We start from the raw sequence: 23,468 nt of genomic DNA on the forward strand, positions 1-23,468 counted from the left end.
TTGTGAGCGTGGTGTCTGTCATAGCGCTTACTTTCGGGGAAGGTGCATGTCCCCTGTGTCCGCTTCGATCGCCCGACCAGGAATGCACTCCGCGATTCAGTAACGTTGGCTCATAAATAGGAAGGTGTATCGAAGACAAACCAAATATTTGCTAGATTTGGAATCTTTGTATCGTCACTGTCGAGTTTGCTTCATTATTTGTCGGTGTAGCTAACTAAAACAGATCGTAGAAGACAAGTGATTGTTGAATTCACCCGGTAAGGGGAGGAGAGGGGCGGCAAGCGGGGAGACGGGAGTGAACGAAGGAGGGATAGTGAGTCTCGAGCGGTCGATGAGTTCGGAGCAGGACAGAGATCCGCAGAAGCAGGAGGAGGCTGAGCCGGGACCGGACACCAAAGGAGAGGGGGACAGAAAACCCGAGACCGGCGGAGACCAAGGCGGCATGGTGAGTTGAGGCCTTGTGCTGAATAGCACCACACAGCCCCCACCCTCATTGAAAATTGTTTTTTGTATGGTAACGTTGGGTAGCTAAGCTACCGGCTTCTATTAAATAGAATCGCCTGTAACAGGTTAGCCAGCAAAGGCTAACGTTACAGACGACAAACTCGTGTTTTATTTTATTGGCTAACTTACTAGCTAGCTTGCCTAACGTAGATAACGTTAGGTCGGAACACTGATCCCTCGTTTGTTTTATATTTTATTTATAGCTATCTAGCTAGCTATGTTTTGGCTTCCGTTGGCTAACACTGGCTTTAAGTTACCTGCTTGCTAGTCACTTTGCTAGCTACGTTTTTGGAACGTGCCATAGCCAAGTTAGCTAACGTAACGTTACAGGTGTTTATTCGCCTAAGGTTAGCTAACACGCCAAGCTCCCGGGTTAGCAAAGTAAAAATGGCAATACATCTGACTCATGTGTCATTCTATGGTATGCTGATTAGCAAGGAGGATTATTCGAGTACGATTAGGTTAAATTTGTTAGCTAGCTCGTTAGATGCTAGCTACGTGGTCAGCTAGCTAGCTGCAGGCTACCTACAATATCTAATTATCTCTGCCTAGACGGATAGGCAGGCTACCAAAATGGCAGTCTACATTTATGAAAATTGACTTTGCCTTTAGTAGTTAGTAAGCAACAAATCGATTTTGGTTTAGTACATTGTTGAACCGGCGTGTTTGCCGGTCCGACATTATTACAAAACCCAAGTTTGATTTCAAACTACGTTAAATCGTCCTTCCATATGTTCCCGCAAGCATGCTAAGGCCTAGCTAACTAGCTAGCCATAAACGAGGCTTGGGAATCCATGGCCTGTAACATTAGCTGTAGCTAACATAAACGTTGCAATGGCGACAGGATGTCGGGCTGTACCTTGACAGTTTGCTAGCTAGCAGGAATAGCGAGCCAAGCGAGACTAGCTGTGTGCGCTATCTGGCTACGGCATTTTACCCGCATTGCTACAAATGCGCAACGGTATAGCTAGCTTGTTCGTGACATTGTGTTTTGCACTGTGCTGGTTAGCTGACGAGCTTTAATCATATTTTGTCGTTTTGTAAAATGATCGGTTCTTCCTTGCGGACACGTTTTTTAACCTAGCGTGTCCATATTGCGTGCATTTGGAGTAATGTTGTTTATGTATCGTGCATGTCAGTGTTGGCTGACTTGACTTAATCAATGCTGTGTCAATAGATGGTCAGAGTAGGGATACTTCGCTAGCATAATGTCTGTTTCCTCGTGATTTCTCCAATTTAGCGGCTGCGTTGTCTGTCGGCCTGGTTTAGCCCGTTATCTGTCTAGTCTGGAGAGATGGCTAGCTAAGGACTCGATTGATTGAGTGAATGTGAATGATTATATTTGCTTGCTCATTCCCTGTGCGTACCAAAGCCCCACGCAGGAGCGGACTTTGGCAGTACCCAGCGCATTTGAACGTTTAATCTTCGCTAAATCATGGAACAAGCTTTTCAGTATCTGCAATTTTAATTTCCCTTTTCGTTGCCGTGCTGTAGGAAAACCAGGTGGCCTCTACCTCCCGCCCTGCCGTCCTTGAAGGGTTGTCATGTCGCCTGTCAAATATACTTGGGACGTCTGAATGCAAACATTTGTCCAGGCCGAATGGTTTATTTTGGCAAGACAAGTGTTTTAAAGTGCCGATTAAGTACATTGTACTGCCAGGTCTGTTGCTGCACCGTTATCACCAAGAAGATTCGTGATACTGGTTACTACCCGACTAGTTGGATATCCTAAATTATATGTTAATCTAATGTCATTTTATTTTGCAAGTCATCTCCATAGTTCAGCCTTTGTCCTAGTATAATAAGCTCAAGTCACATGTTCGTGAAGCGATTTTAGCCTGGGTATTAGTTATCGTCTTGGTCTCCTTGTTTTGGCCACCTTAAATCAAACGTGGTAAGGGATTTGGTAAATTCTCTCCTGTTCATCTTCAAGTTAGTTTAATTATTATCTGAAGTTAACAACCTGCTCGCTGAATGCAGTGTGTCAGGGTGCTGGGTGCCAGTTTTGGTGACAGTTTGTGCTCTTCATTGATTTAGTTCATTTCACCCCCCTCCCCCCCCCCCCCCCCCCCCCCATTGTATCAGGTTGCACAAGAACGCCACCCCCATCAGTGCATTCATTTTGCACACAGCATATCAGAAGCATGATTGAATGATGTTCAAGATCTGTTGTCCGAGATCAGATTTTAAGTATCTGCCTCCCTGCTGCCAGCAATGCATCTTGTTTGTTATTTATTATTAATTAACTTGGCCAGATGCCCTTAACAAGGGTGACTTGCACAGCTCGCATTGTTAATGCTGTCCTGGTTTGCCTTAGGGTACGGTTATGGCAGCAGTGGGATTCAATCCCACAACACTGGTGGCAAGCCTTGAGTTTTCTGACTGGTCAGTTCTGCCATATTGCACTCACAGAACCATCCCTGGACCACCCCTGTGCTTCAGGAACCCCCATTGTCCTTTGAGCTGCAGTGTATTCACTGTGTAACACAATAACACTCAACTCCTCGTCCCGCAGGCCGCGGTGTCTGCAGGTATTTGCTCGCACTGTGCTCTACACCACCTGATTTCACTACTTATTCCAACTGCTTGGTTCAGATAAGCTAGTTTGTTAAATCAGGTGTAGTGCCCAGCCCGGAGTTGAGTGGCACTGCACTAACACATGAACGCATATAGCGGTGATGTCATTGTGTCACTGGTCTGTACAATGCATCTTTTGTACAATATGGATTATTTACTATTTACAGTGACCACAAAGTTATTGAGGTGTGAAACTTGTCAAGCCATTGTTCAGTTTATATTTTACCCATTTTCAGTAGCCTTTGTGGTCATCTGGCCTCATTTTAGAAGCCTCTGAGCTTGATGAGAATGCTGAATCTACAGCATCTTTGAGATGAGCAGCAGAGAAAAAAAGCAGACCTGTCCTCATGTGATTTCACACTCCAAATACAACTTGCACACAACAAATGCAGTGTCCCCCCCTAATGAAATGCGACAATTGAACAACATGCATTAGTGTAGTACGATAGTTTGATGGTTTGTATCCGGAAGGTTGTGGGTTTGACTCCCAAATGGCATGCTGCCTCTCAGCTCCCAGCTGGGGTGCTACTTCTGCAGCCTTGAGCAAGCTGCTGAACTGCTTCAGTGAAACGGCCGGCTGTATGAATGGATTGTATGTGAAAATGTAATCTGTAAATCACGCTCGATAAGAGGATCTGCAAAATGTCTAAATATAACATATATACAACATAATATACAAACAACTTGGGTTATGAAAACTGCAACGTAAATGTTTACCCAGAGAACTCTGCACACTCACCTCGACATGCTCTTGTGTCCGGAACAACAGATGACTTACTCACACAAAGTTATAGGAAATCACTTGCAACAGGGCATTCTAGTTCCCAAGTTTTCTGTAAGGAAAATTTAGTACATATGTAAAAAAATGAATGCAATTAAATTGTTAAATAATTTAAAATGTGTTATACCCTCTACATATACTTTGCATGTGCATTTACATTCATCTGATATTCAAATATTTCATGGCGCTTTAGTCTAGATAAGCATTGAGCCCTACTTGCTTTACTTAGTGTAATGGATTAGAGACCTGCGGTTCCAATTCCAGAAGGAAAATTTAAAATCTCCTTTCATGAGAAGTAATACAGTGCTGTTAAGTTTCTTAAGCATCCACACACTGACCCAAGTTAGTAATTTGTGACCCCAGCAGTGAATATGCAAATGTTAACTTAAGTGTGTGCCCCACTGAACACTCACTTGCGACAACTGCAATTCAATGTAATACATGTCCACAAAATCAATAATCCAATGTCAATTCTATTGGACAAACCACATGCCATGGCTTGAGCAGGCACCCTCTCAACACAAATGATTGATAGAGCTGTTCTTAATTTGGGTGAAGACGAAGCTTAACAATTTACCTGTACGACGGTGTCATGTTCAGGACATTGTCATGAGTATCTGCAAGTTGGCAAACGGTGCTATATTAAGTTTGTTATTAACCTGGAAGTTGAATAAAGTGATTAATTCTAACAAATGTTATCGGTCTCTACTGCATTGGTAGAGGGCTATTGTTAGATTTGGTGTAAACTCGAGCTGGTGTTCCTGAGATAGGAGGTTTGATAACGGTAGTGATTTTAACCTTGAAACTCGCCTTGGCTCCACGTTTATGTATGGGTTATTTTACAGGGCAAAGAACAGAAGTGATTTCCCAGGCAGTGCGCTGCATGCAGCTGGTCAGTTTCACATTCGCTTTAAAACTGGTCGCCGTTTTCCGGTTGTTGGTCGATGTCTGCTTTTCACCATGTGCTCTGCTGCTGGCTTCAGACGGCAGCCATGACAAGTGGGTGGGGATTAAAGTCCGGAAGCAACTGCTGCGCCAGCGCGCGCGCTCAGATTTCTGTTCCCAGCGGCCTCTTTAGGAACAGTTCACCCAGCCCTTAATCATGAGCGGCCCTGTGGTCCGAAAGGTACGTGCTGATCCAGGATCAGTGTGTAATGAAGGGAGGCCTAATCCAGCAAGCGTTCTAAACTCCAAGATTGACTTTGCTCTCTGCCAATAGCAACACGGATCACTTAGTTGGTAGCTAACAAGTATGTTAAAAGTGGAGCAGCGAGCTAGTTAGCGGCAGATAAGTATGTTTGTGAGCACGACGGGGGAGGGAGGCGGAGGCAATGAATGAGCGAATGAGAGCGGCAGAGTTGAGGGCTACCGAGAGCGCATTTTTAACTCGCACGCCTTTTGGAAATATTCGTCTTTCCTCGGATCACACAAAAATCAACTTTTAAAAGGCTTCTGAACAGTCTATAACATTGGACGTACCACTAACATACTCTGCACAAGTCAGTGGTGTGACGAGAATGCTTCTATTCGTCGAGGTAAGCTCTTTATTAATGCATACAGGCTTAGCGAGTACGTTTGTGACGGCCATTCACACTACGACGACTTGAATGGGGGAAGCCATGTGACATAGCTAGTTGGCTGGATATCGTAGTGGATGGTACGCTGGCGCACAAAAGTTCTCTCTTAAATGCCTGTGCAAAAATACACCGATATTTTAGCACGGATAACTTGGAACACTCGTTAAAATCCGATGTATCGACTATATGACTTCTGGTAGAGTGGCCATTTGGCTTAACGTTACCAACTCCCGGGACGTTTTACCCAACGTTGTTGGATTAAAAAAATATTTAACTTAACCTGTAAAAAAATACAGGTTACGGAAACCAATTTCACCAATATCATTTTCAACTGTTGCTGTCAGCACCCCATCTTGTTTTGAACAGTTGAACAAGAGATGTTGGATTTAAATTCGTTGTAGACTGAGGGATTACGTCATCGGGTCGCTTGGCGAGAGCCCATGTGCTCCTTGCGCTGCTGATACTGGCTCCGGTTTTTGATGGCGAGTTGCGGTCTTAAAATTAATGATCAACTCCAAGTTGTGCTATTGCGTGTGTTAATTTCCGCACTGGGGCAACAGAACGCATTAAACCTTTCACTGGTCGTTGCAAGTACAAGCAGTTTATAAATTCGGGTCGCTAGAAATACTTGGTCATTGCTAGTATTGGCTGCCTAGATTTGTCAAGTGGCCCTTTGTCAGGCGAGTATGAACGGTATGGGGACAGTAGTTTTTTTGCTTGTGTATCTCATGGATGTCCTGTTTGTCTTCGAGTCTGTTTTGTATAATCAGATTAGCCATTATAGCAGAACTATTAGCGGGACTATTTAAAACGCCATGGTGCCTGTAGGCAAGCAGCAAGGTTGTTTATTAATAGTTGCAAATCTCCTATGAATGGAAGTGTTGGGTTGCATCCACGGCAATCAGTTATCCCGCATTTTTAGCCCAATTAGTTTTTCGCGAGCCGGTTCTGCTCTTATGCAAGTACAGGCGATGGACTCTAGTACCTTCTTACTGACGTGTGTCTCAAAATTATTTGATTGAAATGTATATATATTTAAAAACCTGTTACTTAATCTAGATTCTAAAATGGATATTTACTCGTCGGTGTTTGTTAAAGTTCCCTGCGGATGTGTGTATGCTCGAGACAAAATCGGATACTTGACTTGTTTGTTGATCTTTTTGAATCTTTAAAACTGATATTTCGTCAATAGAAATTTCATTTCGTTTTCAATGTTTACTGTGTAAGTGTGACTATTTTCTTATTCTTATTTCTTATCAGGCTCAAAAACGAAAATTTCAGGCTCGTTTTTTAGCTCATCAGGTGCTAAATGAGTCATATCTAATTGCATTATTATAATGCAAATTAACACTGCTATTTGAAGGGAAGTGAAAACCCATAATTGGGTCGATGTAAGGGCATTTGCACGTTATATTTGGTCTCTCCTGTAATTTATTTTCACTTCTCTTTAAAATTAAAGTACTGTTTGCCAAGTCTTGACTGTAAATATTATTTTCAGACCTTACTTACTGAAGCTGAAGATTCAATTCATTTATGAAAGAGTTTAAGGTAGTTGTTTGTTTATTATGCGAGTTAAGAAAAACACATCTGTAGTATACTCATGGTTTTCAGTGTCATGAGCACACTGTTTCACAGACTGGTTTCATGTAGTACTGTCTGCTACCTGCAGAGCACCTGAAAATCAATGAAAGAATTCTAAACGCATCAACCTCTGCAAGGATTTTGGCTTTGTACTTTCAGGGAGTAACAATGACAGAACACAATCTGCTAGGCAAATTTCAGCTGTCTTAATTCATTTTGAGTGATTTTTGCAAACTGGGATTCATTCAGTGCCTTGGGCACTGATTTGTTCTCACACCCATAGGAAGTGCTTATGAATTTCTCATAATGTTGCTAGGGAAAGTAAGCAATATACGAGCCGATATTTAAAAGGAATGCATGCATAGATTCATGATGTGATGTTTTGACTGGCTCAGGGTCGTAGCTGCAGGGTCTAATTAGCCCTTGTGTTTTCCATGTCACAGGTCACCTCAAAGGGAGCAGGCTTGAACCCCAATGCTAAGGTGTGGCAGGAGGTCCCTGCAGCCCCCAGCGAGGCACCTGTCGATGGCAGTGAGGGCTCTCATTGGCCCCAGACAGTGCCCTCCCCGGATGACATCACCGAAGGTGAGGACCCATTCCATCTTTGTCTGAGTCCACCAGTCGACCACTGATCCTACTGCCTCACAACACGCAGTCCAACATCGGCAGTGTCTGGATGTGATAATGTATACTGTAGAACATTGGTGCTGAGTCTATCCATAGCTGGGAACAAAAATGTTAAAATTAAAATAAATGCTAGTCTGTACATGACCATGGTAACAGATAAGCAGTTAGTCAGTCTCTCACATTGCAGTTAATGTACTGTAGCTAGCCAGCTAGCCACAAGGCAGATGAGGTCAAGTAACACATTTTCAAATTTGGAAAATTTGGGTAGAGCATCATATGCATAAGAGCCCAATTTGGAATTGGCTAAAAGTTAAGCCTGAAAGACTAAAAGGCTGTTGGCCTCAGTGAAGTCTGAGCCTCAACCCCTCCATGACTCATCTCACCCCTCCCAGGATACCCCGACTGCTCCGCCCCTGGTTGTAAGCCCCTCCCCTTGGAGTTCTCCTGCCTTGCGGATGGCAGCCCCCAGGTGCCTGCGGAGAACGCCGTTAACGGCATGGACCCTGTACCGGACCTTGGGTACATCCCATCTCACCTCACGCCTGGGACAGCAGGTCCGTAACAGTTCTCTTGTGTGTTGTGTGTTACTGAGCTTAGTCTAATTTTATGTGTTAACTAATTTAATTTCCGTCTCTCTCTCTGCCTCTCTGTAGAAGGCCAGTTAGCAGAGGAGCAGCCCATCTCAGTGGAGGCCCTGCGTGAATCCCTAAAGAAACAACTGGAGTCGTGCTTCTCTAGGTGAGTGCCAAACGCCTGTCCCTGTTGCTGTGTGCAGAAATATAGCCCTTCAGGCTCTTGCATGTTTGTGGGAGTCGAATACAGTATGATGTGAGCCCCTCCCCCCTTAATTTTTACCCCATGTACCCCCTCCACAGGGAGAACCTGTCCAAGGACCTTTACCTGATCTCTCAGATGGACAGTGACCAGTTCATCCCCATCTGGACCATTGCCAGCATGGAGGGCATCAAGAGCCTGACCACAGACATGAGCCTCATCTTGGATGTGCTCAGATGTGAGTGAGGCATTCAGACACGCACAGCCTGAAAAGTGCCAGCAAAAGCTGGTGTCTGTACAGTCCGCTTTCTGTGCCATCCACTTTCTGTACCATCCGCTTTCTGTGCCATCCACTTTCTGTACCATCCGCTTTCTGTATGCCATTCTGAAGACACCGAACGTACCAAAGTTGTGCCAGCCAGGGGCATTTGTAGTACTAAAAGGTGCAAAGGTAGCATCACACTGAGTATGAACAGCTCTGTGCAGCTGATGCTGTTAGTGGGGATATTGGGTGTTTCTTTGGAGGGTTCGCCTGCACACCTGACTTTGGTTCTCCTCTGTCCCTCCAGCCTCGCCCATGGTCCAGGTGGATGAGAAGGGTGAGAAGGTCCGTCCCAATCACAAGCGCTGCATCATCATCCTGAGGGAGGTGCCTGAGGCCACACCCGTGGAGGTAGGAGGAGTGGCCGTGCCGTCCAGCTTTTGCCATCATGTCTCTGTGGAATTGTTCTCACTGTATTGAGCAGATTTTTTTCCTGCAGGTTTAGTTTAGATTGTGCAGAACTGCCTAGAAAGGAGGGTAATCGGGGGAGTTTGATTCCACTCATTCGTTGCCCTTAATCAAATTCAAATCTTTCCAACTTTTGCAGGAAGTAGAGTCTCTCTTCAAAAACGACAATTGTCCGAAGGTGATAAGCGTTGAGTTTGCACACAATAACAACTGGTACATCACATTCCAGTCGGACACGGATGCACAACAGGTAAGCCGCTTGCTGGCATTTCGAGCTCTTATTGTGCTTTTTAAATGACTGAAACTTAATGGTGATGCTGTCAAATTCGCACAGTGATGTAGACGAAAAACCAATTTCTTGAAAAACCTATTTTTCCTTTTTTAACCCCCGCGCAGGCATACAGATACTTAAGGGAAGAAGTCAAAACATTTCAGGGAAAGCCAATCATGGTGAGTAGTGATTTTCCAGTAAAATGGTATATTGTCACTTTCTGTTTAACATGATGGCAGCCATGCAGGTAAACTTGTCGCATCGTATAGCTCTTAAATGTAGTTCCATATTTCTAATCTAATTTAATCATTTAGATGTCGAGGTTATGGTTGGTTGTTAAAATACACTTTTATAAAGTAATTATCTTGTGTTCATATTTAAAACCATGACCTCCATAAGTTATAGCATATTTTCTTGCATATGTGTACTCTGTGCTCCACAATTTTAGATTTGCAATCAGGCAGAATGTGATTTAAAGTGCACATTCTCAGGTTTTATTTAAGTTATTTTAGCTCTCCCATTTCAGCTCAGCTTATTGTATGGGACATTAATCTTATCTAAGTTAGTCATGTTTAGGATTGTTGCATATCCTTTGCGTGCAGTGACATCACCAGGTATGGAGTTGCTCTGCCATGCATGTACTGCAGCCATCTTAATTCGCTGCTTGTTTCGGGGGCCAGATGCCTTCAGGTCTCTCCAGCATATGGAACTCATGTTCAGTTCCGTTCGATTCAGATTGGTTGACTGACTTGGCCCGTCAAGAATTTTCTTTTTTTGGCTTTGAACAACTTTGTTGCTTTAGCAGTATGGCATCAATGATTTTGGAGGCATTTGGTTGGACTTGAGCAGACATGGTACTTCTGAATTCATTTTGAGGTTGCTATCAGCCGCTGCATCACCAATGAAGGCAAGTGAGCCAGTATCTGTGGCAGCCATACATGCCCAAACTATAACACTCCCACCACCATGTTTCACAGATAAGGAGAGGTGCTTTGAATCCTGGCAGTTCCTTTTGGCCTCCTCACTTGCCATCTTGCCACCTCTCTGATACAAGTGAATATTGGTCTCATCTGTTCAGGACCTTTTTCCAGAACTCTGCTGGCACTTTTATAGAGCAGTAATCTGTCTTGGTGTTTGCGGATAAGAAGTGGTCTGCATCTTGCAGTGAAGCCTCTGTAGTTCTGTTCTTCATTATGGTGAGAATACTTTGGTCATAAACTGTAGCTGTCTTCCTTGGCATACCAGGCCCTTTGTTTGCTAGGCTCTCCAGTGGCCTCTTTTTGTAGGGATGTTCCTGTTGATTTTGGTTTGGCTCTGTTTTTGTCTTTATTTCTCTCTCATAATGGCTTCCTTGACTTTCTCTCTGGTCCTCATGTTGACATACCAGTAACCAACTCCAAAGACTTGGGCCGAGAAAGAAGACATCTGACTAATCAGAAACTGGGAGGCCAGAAACGGGAGGCCTGTAGCGTAGTGGTTGAGATGCGTGACTGGGACGCGCAAGGTCGGTGGTTCGACCCCCGGTGTAGCCACTATAAGATCCACACAGCCGTTGGGCCCTTGAGCAAGGCCCTTAACCCTGCATTGCTCCAGGGGAGGATTGTCTCCTGCTTAGTCGAATCAACTGTATGTCGCTCTGGATAAGAGCGTCTGCCAAATGTCATTAATGTAATGTAATGTAAACTTTGTGAAGCCATTTTTCCCAAACATTATGATACCCAGAAATTAAGTGTATAAAAAAAACCCCAATGCCTGATTATTTTGTTGGTTGAACAGATGGGTACAGATCCCTAGTATGAAGTCTGACACTTTGTTGTTTAAAAAATCTGCAGTTCAATCACTAATGCTCATCTCATATCCCTGTTAAAATGGGGGGGTTTTTTATCGCTAAAAGTGTTGGATTTCGTCTTTATACCCATTCGAAATCTGCAAGAAATGCATATCCTTGCATTATAGATTTGAAGGATATATTTGAAGGTGGTTGAATTCTGTAAAACAAATGAAATTGCATGCAATGAATCCAGCCCCATATACCTACTGAATGGATAGCAGTATTTAACAGAAGAAGGAACAGCCTCTCAGCCCATGTGACTGTGAGCTTCACACAACACTGTGTACTTCTTGAGGGTCTTTATCCGTCTTTATCCTCTTACTGGTTGAGGATTTCCCCCCCCCCCCTCTAAGAGTAGATCCAATTGGCCCATGTGATGCACCTGAGCCTGTCTGTTTCCCAGTACAATGAGTGTCACATCTTTTGGCATGCTCACTCCAAACCCCCCCCCCCCCCCCCTTAGACTGTGTCATCGGCAGAGACGCTGCAGTCCTGTCTGTTTGCTTCCTCTGTTTTCTGTATCTGTTACACACATTCTGTTCCACGAGCGTTTAAGCACAATGGGTTTCTGCTGCCTGCTATGGGCAAAGCAGAGAGGTTGATGGAGTGCTTGAGCTCTGTCTTTAGCAGATAGGATTTGTTACTGTAGCAATGGTGTCCCCTTCCTTCTCCTTTTGTTTTTCTCTCAATTTCCTTAGTTTTATTTGGCAGGTTGATGGAGTGTTGCCAAAGCATTTGTATTATGAAGTGGACAATGTAGCTGTGCGTTGGGAGCGAGATAATCCATTTTACATTTCTCTTCTCCCCATTTCTCGCTCTTTCTGCCCCTCTCACCAGGCGAGGATAAAGGCCATCAACACCTTCTTTGCGAAGAACGGTTACCGCAGCCTGGACTCGAGCCTGTACTCCCAGCAGTCCCAGTCCCAGTACAGCTCACCTCTGTACATGCAGCAGGTGTACAGCCCCCAGCAGCAGTACCCCCTCTACGGCATTGTCCCCCCCACATGGACACCCTCCCCCACGCCGTACTTCGAGACCCCCCTGGTGAGACCCCCCCCCTTCTCACAGGAATCTAGTCGCACCTGTGCCCATGTCTGTGTGTTGGGGTGATTCGCCTTCAATGTTCCTCTGGGGAACACCCCTTGTTCTCCCACAATATTGAATTATAAACCTGGGTTATTGAATTGCTGTGCTTTACTAGTCTAATGGGGATGGTAGCTTAAGAGCTGGGGAGTCTGTTCAGTCTTCAGTCACGCGCAGTAGAGATGCTCGCCTGCATTCATTAACAACGGTTTGGAGAAACGGGTCAAGGGTGCAAGGTCAAGTTAAACGAAATTGAAATTTTAATGGAATTATTATTTTGTTTCCTGATACAAGTGGCCTGTTTAATAGGACTGAAATGAAATCGATCATTCGTTTCGGTTCTTGTTGGGAATATGAACAATGGAGTAGCTTGTTCGTCATGAGTTAAAACGGGTTGTCCTCTGTATTACTCTAATGGAACAGACAGGTGTGCTAGTCCTAGGTTTTATTGCACTAGTATGCCTAAAGAGAATGAGAAACTTGGTCTCTGCCTTGATGGTTTGACCTGAAAGGTGTGCGTCTGTGTATGCGCGCTCGCCTGTTCCTATAACGAATCCTCCCTTTCCTCCAACAGGCGCCCTTTCCAAACAGCGGCTTCGTCAACGGATTCAGCTCTCCCGGCCACTACAAAACCGGCTCCAACTCCCTGAGCACCGGCAGGCTCTTCAGCCGGAACCGGTAGGGCCACTTCCCCTCTTAAACCTGATTCGTTTGCATGCTTGCACTTTTCACATGATTGCAGGGATTGCATGGGCCTGAAATTAATAGAAATTAATGACGATTCAAATCGGCAGAACTGGCTGCGTCCGTATGACTGAGCCGGGCATATTGGGTGTATGGTTAAGTGCCCCGGTGTTATTTTCACAAATTGCCAACTATACTTAATGAACTGAACGGGGAAGGTTTCAGCAGGCTTGAAGCAAATGTCGTCTTAATAACGAATAACCGGTTCCCTCCGTTTTCCTTTGCCCCACCCCTCTCCCGTTTTTTCTTCCTCTCTCGTTCTCTCTCTCTCTCTCTCTCTCTCTCAATGTCCCCACAGTGCTCCACTCTATTCAAGAAAGAATGTACTAAATGCCTTCAGGTATTCCCTCCAGATGTTCCTCCGCCATTGTGTCATTTTCATCCTGACCTCCATTTTGTTCATTTGCCACCCTCATTTTGCTTTGGCTTTGACTTTTCTGTGGCAGAGAGCTTCACAGTGTGGGTGACCTGACATTGGTCTGACCAAGATGACAAATGTGTTGATTTGATTTGTAGATAATGAGTCCAAGAGGTTTAGCCAAATGCGTGGCGCCTAGTTCACAGTCCATTCTGTCCATGTGATAGAACCATAATGTACACACAACTGGGAAAGAGAGGACTCTGACCCTTTGATTAGAAACGCTCTTCTGACGGGAGCTCTTCTTTGGGAAGTCTGTTCTTCTGCTTGGGACATGCACAATAAGCATGTGATATCCTCTTAAAACTGCACTTTAACCTGGCTGTCAAAGTTATGTATATAGATATGTACATACTACTATTTTTAGTGCAAATGCTTCTTTATATTGGAAACCCTCTTAATTTGTTTCCATAATCCCGGTTTAACGTTTATCTTTTTGGGTTTACAAGTATAACAGGAATATTTTTGGAGCCGCAGTGTAATTCTCCCCTTAAACGGACCGTACTTTACAGTCCTGAAAATGTCCCTTATAGCCGCATCAATTGTTTGTGCCAAAAACTTCTATATTTACTTTTGAAATTGCTCAGTTGCTAGAACAGCCATTTTGTTTCTGCGGCAATTGATGCACCCTCCCCACCTAAACAAAATATACCCAAAATATTACATTAGCGCTACAGAAGCTTCACAACATTATTCTGTCATTCAGCCATTTATCTCTAAAGCTACAACTAAAGGATCTGTTCTGTGCCCTGGAGCCGGCGTCATATGAATGTATCATTGTGGGAAACTGCCTGAAAGGTGGACTTTGGAATTGGGAGAGTAACCCTGTGTTCTCACAGTGAGCAGTTTGATCGACCAGTTGCCAAAAGCTTCATTTTCTGTGAAGCTGGGTGAGGGCCAGCAACATGGGCAACCGAGTAATGATAGTTGGCTGAAAATAGTTGCCTGTGACTTAACTTTTGGTCTGCGTTGCTCGTCAACATCCAATCGGGAGTTCTGTGCTTCCTAGTTTCCCAACAGATTTGTTCCTATTTTGTGAATAATTGTTCTGACCGGCTTAACTCATTGCAATAGAGAAGTAGCTAAAAACTTAAGGACAGGCTGTAGACTATGGCGAATATGTAGCTTGCTCTACCAAAATCGGTCATTAACACCAAAAACACGACAGAGCTGGCTATTGCTAACAATCTATTCAGTTTTTATTCAGTTTTCAGAATTCTTTATTAGCATGACTATCTTTTACAGTACATGACTGTTCGATGTTCGCAATTGCGAGAGATTGGGAGATTGCTTGCTAGTTGTTGCTAACTAGTGACAGATGGTTTGCTAGCTGACAGAGATATTTGAGATATTAATATCACTAACTTAGTTAGCTGAGAGAAATGGAGAGATATCGCCCGTCATTTATCTCTTTAAAAATTAGCTTGCAGACCATTAAGTGGGAACAACTGTAAGCCCTTGCCCCTCCCTAAGCCTCGAGACCCGTCAACCAAGTTGCTCACTGTGAGAAGCTTTCCTCTTAATTGGTGGAGCTTATCATGCACTAACGTGTGCCAATCAAACGACCTTGCTCTTCTCAGCAAAACTTTGAGTGGTTCAAGTCAGGGAGTCGCTGCTGAAAAAACTGCCATCTGCAGCCTTCCCTAGAGCGATTCAGCCTGTGAAATGGTTCTGCTGGCAGTAACTTTGGTTCATGTTTATTTTACCCACTCATCTAACACCTTGCACCCTCCCCTCGATGCATGAATTAACAAACCGTCACTGTGCGCAGATTAGACGGGTATCGCGGTGTGAAATGGCCGACCCATACCAGTACTGGTCCAGACTGCGCACGGCAGCATTCAGCCCCCGTACATGTTCATCCATTCCCGATGACATTATTATCCCGCCCGGTGGCTCGCTTCCTCATTTCTGCTGTTGTGGTGGGGCTGCTGTTGTGGTGGAGCGCAGCGGTTCGGTGGTCTGCCACTTGGCCGTCGCAGTTCCACTGACAGCCGAGATGATGGGGACCACGGGTGTCTGGGGCCAGCTTGTGACTCTCGGCTGAATGTTGTGTTTCCACCCTCCCCCTTGCATCAACAGGAACCACGTGAAGCCTCAGCCAAGAACCAGCGATTTGGCCTCGCCCACCGGAGCCCCTGTTCCACTGGTGGATGTCAGCACGGGGCCCCGCAGCACCCAGCCCCCACGCACCGGGGGCCCTGAGCTCAGCCCCTCCTTCACCTCCCGGGACGCCCACCTCTCGCCTCCTGAGATCAGTGAGGACGGCGGAGTGGCTGGCAGGGGCAGGTCAGATCTTCATAAACAACCCTTTATTCCTTATTTTACTTCTGTCTGATAGCAAGGGGTAGGAACCTTTATTCAGACTTTTGTAGTCAACATGGGTCCATGGTAAGGGTGCATTCAAACTCTGTAAAGAACAGAGAAACGTTCAGAACTTATGTAAAACTTTATGCCTGCTTAAAATATGAAAATGTTCTTTATTATCTGCATTTTGTTTTAGTTTATTGACTGGCAGAACAGTTGGCAGTTTTGTGTGGATAACCCACGCAGTCAGTGTTGGTCAGAGAGCTGTATGGGAGCTGGTCATTTTGGTGTTACCTCAGACCCAGTGATGAGAGATCAATGCGCATAGAGGGATTCAAGGCACCGGGGAGTTGGATGGCTTTGGTTTCCTACTCTTTCTACCCTCTCTGAACTTCCTCTCCCTCCCTCATTCTCTCTTCCTCTCCCCCTGCAACCCCACCCCCCAAAGTCATCCCCCCCCCGTCACCTGACCCCATGAGCGGTAAGATTATGAGATCTGAGGGTCTGAGAGCTGCAGAATTGGCGTTCGGCTGATGGGTCCCCACAGCCTTTCTTAGGTTCATCCACACTGTTCCAGTGTGTAGATGTGCCCTGCAGTCTGGCTGCTAACCTTGGTTGCACCAGGGCCAAATATGTATAATGCTTCATTGGCCCAGGAAGCAAAGGAGGCTTTTGGTCGTCTCATTGCAAGAGAAACTAGGTTTTAAACTATTTGTCAGGATGTGTGTCCCCGTTTCTAAACCGCGCTGACCACGCTGTGATGCTGATTCTATAGGAGGGGCCCGTTCCGGGGGATGAGGAGGAAGAGGGACGATGACCGCACCACGGTAAGGGTTTGGTTCTGATGTCGGAATGGCCTCGGTGGTTTTACCTTCTGCATTACTGCCTGAATTCCCCCCCTTTGTCCTATTTTACATTTTTAGTAGTTTAGCAGAAGTTCTAATCTAAAGAAGTATTCAGGTTAACACCATACATAGGTGTAGTTGAACATTCCTTTTTGTAATATTTACTGATCGCTCCACTAAATTGTATAGGTTCTGTTGGGCCGGTGAGGATTGAGTAAAACATTTTTACGGTTAACATCCTCATTTAACGTTCAGCATTCTGTATACCGAACACGGGTGTATCGACTGTTAATCTCACTTTATCCCACATAAAGTATGTTTTATTTAATTTGGCCATTATTATGAAATCAATGAAAAGTCGCGCCATATTCTGTGTCTAATCAAAAGATGTAGGTTCAACTGCCTTAAACAATGAATGTTGCAGACATGGGCAGGTTAGTCACAAAAACCATGTTCTCTCAAATAGTCCCAGGTAAACCAAGGTCAAGGTTCAAATGCCAAAAGACAGTTGAGTATTTCAACAAGCCCGGCAGGAGCGCATGGTGGTGTGGCTTGCGGAGTTGTGGAAAGGTGGTTAGACAAGGACTGGCTTATCTAAATGCTGACCTTATTCTTTATGTTGTTGGCAGCTGGGTTAAGCACTATGATGATATCAAGATTAATAGTTTTGGCCTCTTTATTATGAAACCAAACATGAATATGCTAGGAGGTAATGCTATTGATTTATTAGCTATTATTGTGTACCTCTTCAGAAATGGTAGTTTACTTCTGCTTCCACCTATAGATGATGGTTGGGGAGGAATGATGATTAAATCCAACGCATCCGAATCACAACCGCATTGGCTTTTGCTTGAAACTAGGGCTGCTTCTAAGAATGTAAATTCCAACTGCCAGGCCTTAACCATTATCTATGTAGATTATGGGTGTCCTGTGTTTCCTCCAGAAAGTAAAGTAATAAAACTCAAATGAGAGGGGTGACTCCCCAGGTTTGTAGAGATGAGCCCAGCAGTGTGGCTTTGAACTTTTCCTCCAATGATTTTTCATTTGTTTGTGGAGGGAATAGAGAGAGCACATCCTGTGGTCTAAATGGAGTAAGCTACACTGCATGGACTATAACTCAGTAATTCCAGATCAAGTTATATTGTCTGTCAAAGAAGATGATCTAATGTAGATATTGGTCGTGGTTGTTTGGTCTTTTGGGAAGTCTGCTTGGTGTCTGCTCGACCCGGTGATGACAAACCATCGCGCATAGAGGGATCGCAGGCTGTCCCGGGTCTGATGGCTTTGGGCTTTCTCCTCTTTCACCTCCCTCTCACCTTCCTCCCTCTCACCTTCCTCCCTTTCCCTCTCTCCCACTTTACCCCCCCCCCCCCCCCAAAGCTGTCACCCCTGACACCTGACCCAATGAGCGGTAAGATTATGAGATCTGAGGGTCTGCGTGACACTGACACTTCCCTTATCCCAGAGTGATACTGAATTCTCACCGTGCCAGTGCCAGACTTACTGACAGGGTGGCCCATGATTACCTGTAGAGGGCTTCCGCTCCAGGAGGGAAGGTGGTGCTTTTAATGAAGAATGACCAGTAGTTTGCTTCACTAAAATATGCACGTTTTGCTTTTGGTGCTCTGAAATGTTGTGATTTTAATTTGAACGGGCTGTGTACAGACAGCTTGTCCACTGCATTACAGAGCATAACAAGGCCAGGAGGCTTTGAGGCACGTAATGGACTGACCACAAACTTCTCCCCTTTCACAGAGGCCGCTCCCGCCAGCTGAGGTCAAAGTTCAGCAGCCCAAATTTGACCTGGCAGCGTCCAGCTTCCCCCCACTGCCCGGCTGTGTGGTCAGCACGCCGGGCGGGGAGCCCGTTCTGGAGAACCGCCTGTCGGACGTGGTGCGCGGCCTGAACAAGGAGAAGGTGAGCCGGGGCGTCAGGATGGGGTGGGCTTTCGGTGCGGTTCCACTCCCTCGCAGACGTAGAGCCGCGTTCTCAGTTTGCCCTTCTCCGCCCCCAGCCTGACACAACCAAAGAGTCTGCCGTCGGTTCGTCCGCCGTCCCGGAAGAGGCCATCCGCATCTCTACCCCCGCCCAGCCGGGCTGCAAGCCTGCCCCGCCCGCATCAGACCACCCCGCCTCCAGGTGACATTTCCCCCCCCACGCGTCGCTGGGTTATAAGGACAGGTGCCCGCTGTCGTACTTTAGGACCTGAGAGGTTCCATGTTTGATTCCCTGGGGCTTCCCGGATGTGGCCTAGCCCCCCTGTTATATCCTGTGTCATGTAAAATGTTGGTGTCTGCTCGACCCGGTGATGACAAACCATGGCGCATAGAGGGATCGCAGGCTGTCCCGGGTCTGATGGCTTTGGGCTTTCTCCTCTTTCACCTCCCTCTCACCTTCCTCCCTTTCCCTCTCTCCCACTTTACCCCCCCCCCCCCCCAAAGCTGTCACCCCTGACACCTGACCCAATGAGCGGTAAGATTATGAGATCTGAGGGTCTGAGTGACACTGACACTTCCCCTATCCCAGAGTGATACTGAATTCTGAACGTGGGAGTGACAGACTTGCCCACAGCACGGCGCGTAATTAACTGTAGCGCCACCCAAAGGAGGGCTCCAGCAGGGCAGATAGCGGGTTAAATGACAAATGACCAGTGGTCATTTTTCAACAGATAACCAGCTAACTATACATTTTGAACTAGATTTATATTTGGGTGAATATTTGAGTTGCTTCCAATTGTTTAAATTCTCTGACAATGAATCAGACTCATTAATTCAGCTCTGAAAAATGTATAATAAAATATGAATGTGTTGGTAAGTAATAATGATAGAAATAAGTCATGAATGCTCAAAAACTGATAATCAATTCTGGAATAATATGAAATGTAAAAAGGAAGGTAAAGGATTGCACAATGTTCATCTCAAGGTTTTTGTTGTGTGTTCTGTGGTGCTCTGCAGTGCAAACCGGCAGGATAAGAAGCTGGAAAAGGCCGAGCCCTCTGTGTCAAAAGAGACGCCCCCCTCCACAGCCCCTTCCTCAGGGCCTGCCCCCCCGGCCCACGCGCAGCACCCACCCAGCACCAAACCTCCACGCGCCCCGGCCGGCCCTGCACCTGCCACGCCCACCCAGCCTCCGCCCGCCGCCCTGACTCCTGCACCCTCACATCCGGTAACTCCACCCTGAAAGTGCATGAATTTAAAAGTGGCTATCATTAACCGTTTTCAGTTTTATTATGAAATGTTAAGTTATACATTTATGTGTGGATGGGGGTCTAGTGTGGAATTCTGGGAATGTGCTCGTGCTGACTGTCTCATGGCGTGCTGCACTAGTGTTGATCAGGGAATGTTACAGGTCGGCCAGAAGGAATACCTGTCATCAGTAATGATTAATATGATTGGGTGTTCTAAAAGGAGGGAAAATTAGTTAAATACATTTTTTAAATAAAAATAAAGGTTTTCTAGAGGTTGTAATGTTGAATTCATTGTTTTGTTTCTTTTATCGGGAAATTATTTTGTTGTTCCTCATCTTAACACTGCCCTCCCTCTCTCCCCCATTTCCCTCCCTCTCTCCCCCATTTATCTCCTCTATCCCCCTCTCGCTCTTCCAACTTCTTGCTCTCCGCTCTCTTCCTGCTTTCCCCCTCTCTCCCTTTATTTGTCATTCTTTGTCCCTCCCTGCAGCAGGAGCCCCGCAAACTGAGCTACGCGGAGGTGTGCCAGCGGCCGCCCAAGGACCCGCCCCCTCCCGCCCCCGCCCCCTCCCAGCCCCTGCGCGAGCTGCGCGTCAACAAGGCGGAAGACCCCGCCTCCTGCGGCAACAGCCCTGGCGACCGGCCGGAGAAGCCCTCCGAGCGGGGCGGCGGCGGGGAGGGCAAGGCCAGCGAGAACCGGCCCTCCCGCGACTCCCTGGGGCCCCACCGCACCCACGGGGCCCCCAGGCCGGGGGCCGGAGGGCTGAAGGTCCGGGACCAGAGACGGCCCCCCTTCGCCCGCCGTGGCTCTCCACAGGGGGCGCCCCCGCACTTGGGCAAAGAGCAGAACATCCCGCCACAATCGCCAAAGCAAAAGAACTAAAGAACAAACCAATGGGGAAAACAACCTATAAGTAAATAAGTAAATAAATATATAAATATATATATAAAAATGAATATATATTAATGGGTTAAAAAAGAAAAAAAAACTAAGAGCAGTGACTGCTCTCCCTCCCTGGGGGTTGGAAGGATTTGAAGTGGACTGGGACATTCCAGGAAAACAGACAAAAACAAAATAATGTTTAAAGAAAAAAAAACAAAAAAACAAAATCCCTGCACTGAAGGGGAGGGCGGCCGGAGGATGGAAATCGTCTTGATTTCGCTCGTTTCAACGGATCCTGTCCTTCAGCTGATCGCTGTGATTTTAGTCCAGATTTTTCATTTATTTTGCTTTTGTTTTGTCTGTTTGTGGGAGTGAGTGAGTGGGAGGGGGTGTATCATTGCCCTGGGAGAACCTCCCATCAAAGGCAGAAAAGTCTGCCGGGCTACAGGAAATGGTGTGCGCTAAAGAAGCGTATGTTTCAAAATCCTAGAGAAATATCACCTTGACAATGCGATGACGCATCATCCACTATGAATTTTACTTTTCTTTACTTTTTAATTTATTTAAAAAATTTTTTTTTTTTTTTGCTTCAGTCGCAAGTAATCAAGCGTTTGCAGCAGGCTGATGCCGAATGAGGATGCCGGCTGATTGGACCGTCTGTTAGGCCTGAGGTTTGTGCCGTACTGATGGTTCCGGTTATGGCGATGGGTTCTCATGAGCGAGCTGAAGGCCTGCTGGTACCAAAATTTGGGCTGCCGGCTGATGTGCACTGGCCTGATTGGGTTGGGCTCGAGAATTGGCGTTGTTGACATTAGTCAGAGGGAGGGAATCCTGAACGGCCTTCCTGAAAACTCAGATTGGCAGACGCCACAATATCTACCGTCAGGTGATCTGAGATTGAGCGGGTGGGGGGCACCAAGAGGAAGCTGATGCAGTTGTCATTGCTCAACTTTGAGTGAACTGCTGCACCCAAACATTCATCTAGTCCAAACTCATTCATTTGTTTGCATGGCTTATTTGGACTCCACCTTGTGTGTGTGTGCGCGTGTGTGTGCTTTTGAGTAGCGTGGAAAGATCACATTCTGGATGTTTGCTAGGGCTGAGGGGGCTAGGTGTGTTGCTAAAGCAGTGAATTTGATTCCTGCACCCCTACTGGGGTGGTTACACTCTTGCCCTATGTCAGCAGAGGACCGTAGTGTTGGTTAATTTAGCAGTATTTCAAATTCAATCATTGGGCAGTTTGTACTGTGTATCAGAGGCTGCACACCACTCTGACTGTACTGTACAGGAGTGGACTGCAGTTGGGTGGCTGTGACTCCCGGGAGGGGGGTTGTGTTGCGTCTACTGGTTTGTCAGTGGGGTGTGTGTCTGTGTGTGTGAAGGCCAGCTGGTCTGGGTCTGGTATGCCCAGGTTTTGAGTGTTGGGTTTGGTTTGGGGTGTTTTGATGGAATGCCTTTTTTCCCTCAATAATGGGGGGTTTTGAGATTGGTTGTGAGATTGGTTGTGAAGGTCGCTGATGTCCAGGTGCGTTCAGGCCCATAGACAGAGCTGGAGCTGGATGTGTAGCGCATAGATGCAGTAACCTCGGGACACCACCATACCCAAAACCAGGCCGTGCTCTCCTGGCTTCTCCCTCCCCCCACAGCAGGTGCCCAAGTCATTTCCACTGCTTGCACCCTTCATTGAAGGCAAAACTGCTTTGCTATTAATAACTTCTCATGGTAACTTACTGTAGGAAAGGGGGAGTTATTTAACCTTTGCCTGGTCCTCCTTTAAAACCTGGTCTGAGAAGATATGCCATCTGTGTTCTGGCTTCAGGCCACAGGAAGGAAAGTTTTTGGTTATATTGGTAACATCGTTTTAGACTCAACCCCCTTGATGGGGGATGAAGCCCCCCCCCCCCTTTTTTTCCTTTTTAAATTTTTTTTTTTTTTTTTTTAATCTGTTTTTGAAGCGTTACCTATTCCAACTGACCAACTATTCCCCCCCCTAAAAACACATGCGCACACCTGCCTACTATTGGACTGGATCACATAAAGCAATCTTCCAGAATCTGTTTTTAGGCTCTTCACCAGTTTTGTTTGCTAGCCTGTCCGTTAACTTGCCCATAGCCATCAATGGGTAGCCTCCTGCGTGGTTAAGCTCCTGTGAAATGGTTTGATTTGGGTTCATTGTTTTGTTTTTTGTTTGGTTGTGTTTTTCGTAATCTTAAGATTCACTTCTGCTGAAGTTTCACTTCTGGCCCAGGCAAAAGAGATCATGTTTTTGTTTAGTTTTTGTTTGTGACTGTAGTACGAGGTCTGTCGAACAAAGTTGTTTTGAATGGAAAGTGACCGCCATCTTTAAGGTGGTTGGGGGGTGGGGTGGGGGGTGGGGGGGTAGGAGGAACCAAACAAGGTTAATCCAGAACCACAGCTGTGGTTTTATATGCATCTCCAGCTGTCATTGGCAGCCGCATGCAGATGTTCTTCTGGGGCAGTGACATCAGCGTTTGGTTTGGTTTGAGAGTGGATGGGGAGGGAGGCAGTGTCATCATGCTTTCCGTTTACTAAACTAGCTCTTGTGAAGAAGGCACTTTCATTTTTATCCTCTGATGCAAAAGAAAACCAATACTTTGTGTGTTTGAAGCTGATGGGCTTTTTGGAAAGGATATTGTGTGTAAGGTTTGTTCAGTGAAGAAGATTTTAGGTGAATTTGCATTGAATGCAAAGCTTTAGTTTTATTTTGCATCGGAGTTCCTAAGGGCC

General features: G+C 45.9%; 1 protein-coding gene across 4 annotated transcripts; it reads left to right on the forward strand.

The window, feature by feature from the left end:
- On the forward strand, nt 1-23,054 carry larp4aa (La ribonucleoprotein 4Aa). 4 transcript variants are annotated; one of them, XM_061258490.1, is made up of 18 exons: nt 1-445; nt 7,464-7,605; nt 8,040-8,201; nt 8,301-8,385; nt 8,523-8,659; nt 8,991-9,094; nt 9,291-9,401; nt 9,548-9,601; nt 12,091-12,297; nt 12,911-13,014; nt 13,379-13,420; nt 15,581-15,787; nt 16,581-16,632; nt 18,406-18,567; nt 18,665-18,789; nt 19,605-19,815; nt 20,328-20,759; nt 21,314-23,054. In XM_061258490.1, exons 1-17 carry the CDS (start codon nt 332-334, stop codon nt 20,718-20,720), a joined length of 2,412 nt encoding a protein of 803 aa, XP_061114474.1. In that variant the 5' UTR covers nt 1-331; the 3' UTR covers nt 20,721-20,759; nt 21,314-23,054. The 4 variants fall into 4 exon arrangements, with proteins under 4 accessions (XP_061114474.1, XP_061114473.1, XP_061114475.1 ...); XM_061258489.1 differs by having other exon boundaries at nt 20,328-23,054; XM_061258492.1 differs by lacking the exon at nt 1-445 and adding an exon at nt 5,190-5,397 and having other exon boundaries at nt 20,328-23,054.
- The last annotated feature ends 414 nt before the right edge of the window (nt 23,055-23,468 follow it).

This window comes from Conger conger, chromosome 10, assembly GCF_963514075.1.
Source record: "Conger conger chromosome 10, fConCon1.1, whole genome shotgun sequence".
NCBI lineage: Eukaryota > Metazoa > Chordata > Actinopteri > Anguilliformes > Congridae > Conger > Conger conger.

What these genes read in the sequence shown, in the direction of transcription:
- larp4aa (XM_061258489.1), top strand. Translation starts at nt 332, where the DNA reads ATGAGTTCGGAGCAGGACAGAGATCCGCAGAAGCAGGAGGAGGCTGAG. An exon ending in CCTCACGCCTGGGACAGCAG is followed by an intron (nt 8,202 to 8,300) that starts GTCCGTAACAGT and finishes GCCTCTCTGTAG; the next exon opens with AAGGCCAGTTAGCAGAGGAG. An exon ending in CGGACACGGATGCACAACAG is followed by an intron (nt 9,402 to 9,547) that starts GTAAGCCGCTTG and finishes ACCCCCGCGCAG; the next exon opens with GCATACAGATACTTAAGGGA.